Source organism: Helobdella robusta (assembly GCF_000326865.2).
Source record: "Helobdella robusta unplaced genomic scaffold HELROscaffold_45, whole genome shotgun sequence".
NCBI classification, from domain to species: Eukaryota; Metazoa; Annelida; class Clitellata; order Rhynchobdellida; family Glossiphoniidae; genus Helobdella; species Helobdella robusta.
In genome coordinates, this window is record NW_008705095.1 from 171717 (window position 1) to 175018 (window position 3302).

The 3302-nt window shown below is 36.5% G+C and overlaps 1 protein-coding gene across 1 annotated transcript; it reads left to right on the plus strand.

Annotated features, from left to right (window-relative positions):
- Positions 1–424: 424 nt before the first annotated feature.
- Positions 425–1905, plus strand: HELRODRAFT_85342 (hypothetical protein; the record flags this gene model as incomplete). The annotated part of the gene is made up of 3 exons (XM_009026031.1): positions 425–511; positions 1155–1359; positions 1718–1905. Coding segments are annotated over 3 exons (480 nt in total), but the record flags the coding sequence as incomplete, so codon positions are not given.
- Positions 1906–3302: the final 1397 nt, after the last annotated feature.

The following is a 3302-nucleotide window of genomic DNA, read 5'->3' on the forward strand; positions in this document are numbered from 1 at the left end:
AGAATGAATTATAGAATGAATTATAGAATGAATTATAGAATGAGTTACAGAATGAATTATAAAATGAATTATAAAAGGAATTGTAACGAAATGAAAAATGAGGGTAGTGAATTTCGTATGTAAATAATTGTTATAAAAAATTACATTTAATTAGCGTTAGACATTCCTTGGAACGCAATAAATACCATAAGACGAGCATATTGCTAGTTTTATTAATTTGACACCAGAGGAATAATAATAATAAAATAATAATAATAATAAAATAATAATAATAATAATGGGAACAATCTTTTATTGACCAAAAGGATAAAATCAAAATGAAACCAATTGAAAATTATTATTAATAATATATAAGATTGTAAATAAATAAATAAATGTAAATAATTTATAATAATAATAATAAATGTTTATTTGAATTAATTAAGGTGTATCTATTTTAAAGCCTCTAATGGGCGTCGACCCATTCTTAGAGTTTAACTTGGAGAGTCATTTTACCCTTGACTATCCAGAGGTAGTTTGTTTGTTCGCTTGTTTGTTTATTTGTTCGTTGGTTTGTTGTTCGTTCGTTTGGCTTTTGTTTGTTCGTTTGGCGTTTGTTCGTTTGGCGTTTGTTCATTTGTTCGTTCACTTGTTTCTTCATTTATAAGTGCGTTTGTTTGTTGGTTTGTCCATTCTTTCTTTCGTTCATTCATTTATCTTTTATGTCATTAATGCATTAATTTTTTTATTCGTTCGTTCGTTCGTTCGTTCGTTCATCCATTGTTTTGTTTATTCATCCTTTCATTCAGACATTCATCTCAAAACAACCAATCAAGCTGTCATTTTATCATTTATAAATATAGCATTACTCCCACGGACACACGCAGACGCACCTGCACACCAACACACACGCACACCCACACACGCACACAGATGAACCACACACACACACACACACACACACACACACACACACACACACACACACACACACACACACACACTTATTCACCATCCACACACACACACACACTCACACGCACGCACACACACACACAAACACACCACCCACAATACACACAGACAACACACAGACACGCACGCACACACAAACACACCACCCACAATACACACAGACAACACACACACACACACACACACTCGCGCATACACAGTTCGAATTATTGCTATGCGTAGAGGACGCCATGGACCCTGCCCTAAACGTCATAGAGACCCTCCAGAATAGGTACCCTAATGTCAATTGCCGAATTTTTATTGGTGGCAAGGTGGGAATACAGAATCCCATGGTCTTCAACATGTGCCCTGGCTACGAAGCAGCTAAACATGATCTTGTTTGGATCAGTACCAGTAGGATACAGGGTTGGTTGTTTATGGTGTGGCGTGTGGTGTGGTGTGGTGGAGGTTTTCTGGTGTGTTTTTGTGGTTTTTTTTGTTGGTGGTTGGGGTTGTGCGGGTTGGTATTTGTTGTCAATCAATCAATCAATCAATCAATCAATCAATCAATCAATCAATCAATCAATCAATCAATCAATCAATCAATCAATCAATCAATCAATCAATTAATCAATCAATCAATCAATCAATCAATCAATCAATCAATCAATCAATCATTCATTCATTCATTCGTTCATTCATTCATTCATTCGTTCATTCATTCATTCATTCATTCATTCAATCAACCATTCATTCATTTATTCAATCATTTCCCGGATGCCAGCAAGCACGGAGATCCTCCTGGATATGGTCTCCAAAATCCAGGCTCCCAACGTTGCACTGGTCCACCAAATCCCATTCACCAGGGACCAGCAGAACAGTTTTGCGCACGCTGTCGAGAAAGTGGGTGATGATGATGATGATGGTAAGGATGGTGGTGATGAGGTAATAATGTTGATCGTTTCGTTTTAAATCTTTTTTTTTAGGATATTTGAATATAAATAACGAAATTTCGATTTATAATGTGAGTTTAATTTTCAATGCTGAATGATTAACAAGCGGACTTCCTGCTAACTGGCTTCATGTGTCATATATCATCTCTGTGACATTTCATGTTGTTTGTATGTTGTTTGTTCGTTTGTATGCCTTTGGCATATAGTGTAGATATCTATCATGTGTGTATATCACGTTGTTTGTATATTCTTTGTATATGATTTGTATCTCGTCGGTATATCACTCTATGCTATATATAATTTGAATATCTTTCGTATATCGTTTGTATGTCGTCTGGGTATCATTGTATGATGTTTTTTTTACATATGATACACATTTGATGAATGATACATCTGATACTACTCACATTTTCAGGTGTATTTCGGCACGACAGTAGCGCGGTTTAATCTGGCCTTCCATGCTCTGGGCATCAGTTGCATAACAGGTATTTTTTCTCTTGCCATGTTACCATGGTATTGTTAGTAAACAAACACAAACATTACACACACACTCACACACACTCACAACACACACAACCACACACACGCACACGCACACAACCATACATATATACAACCTTTGCACAAACCGACAACACAACCCATCTGTTTTTACAAGAACTTATTAATAAAATTATTTTATTTATCAGGAAACCTTTTAGATAAAAACTACATTAAAGAATATATATCAGTTCTACTCCAAAAATTTAACTCCTTCTGTATACTTGATGGGGCTTTAAATAATCTTTCTATGCGTGACCCAATAACATAGAGTATAGCAGAACCTGACAGTGGCTAGTTAAACAACGAAGGGTCGTACATACATACACGTGCATTACATATATGTACACATATACACACACACACATACACACTCACGCACACACTCACGCACGCACACGCACACACAGGTATGTCTTACTTAATAAAGAAGGATGAGTTGGACAAGTTGAACGGCCTGTCTTGGTTCGGGAGATATCTAGCTGAAGATTTCTTCATTGCCAAGCATCTGCATGATAAGTTGGTCACTCATTGCGATGATAATGATGGTGGTGATGGTGGTGATGGTGATGTGGATGATGATGATGATGATGTGGATGATGATGATGATGATGTGGATGATGATGATGATGATGACGACGATGGCTGATAGTTGATCAGTGGTCACCTGTTATCATGATGGTGGTGGTGATGGTCATGATTATTATGAAGAAGATGGTGATGATGTTGGTATCGACGATGATGATCATATTGTTGTTGATAAAGATGATGATGTTGATATTTCTTGGAGTGTTGGTAGCATATATTTCTAGAGAGAGAGAGAGAGAGAGAGAGAGAGAGAGAGAGAGAGAGAGAGAGAGAGAGAGAGAGAGAAAT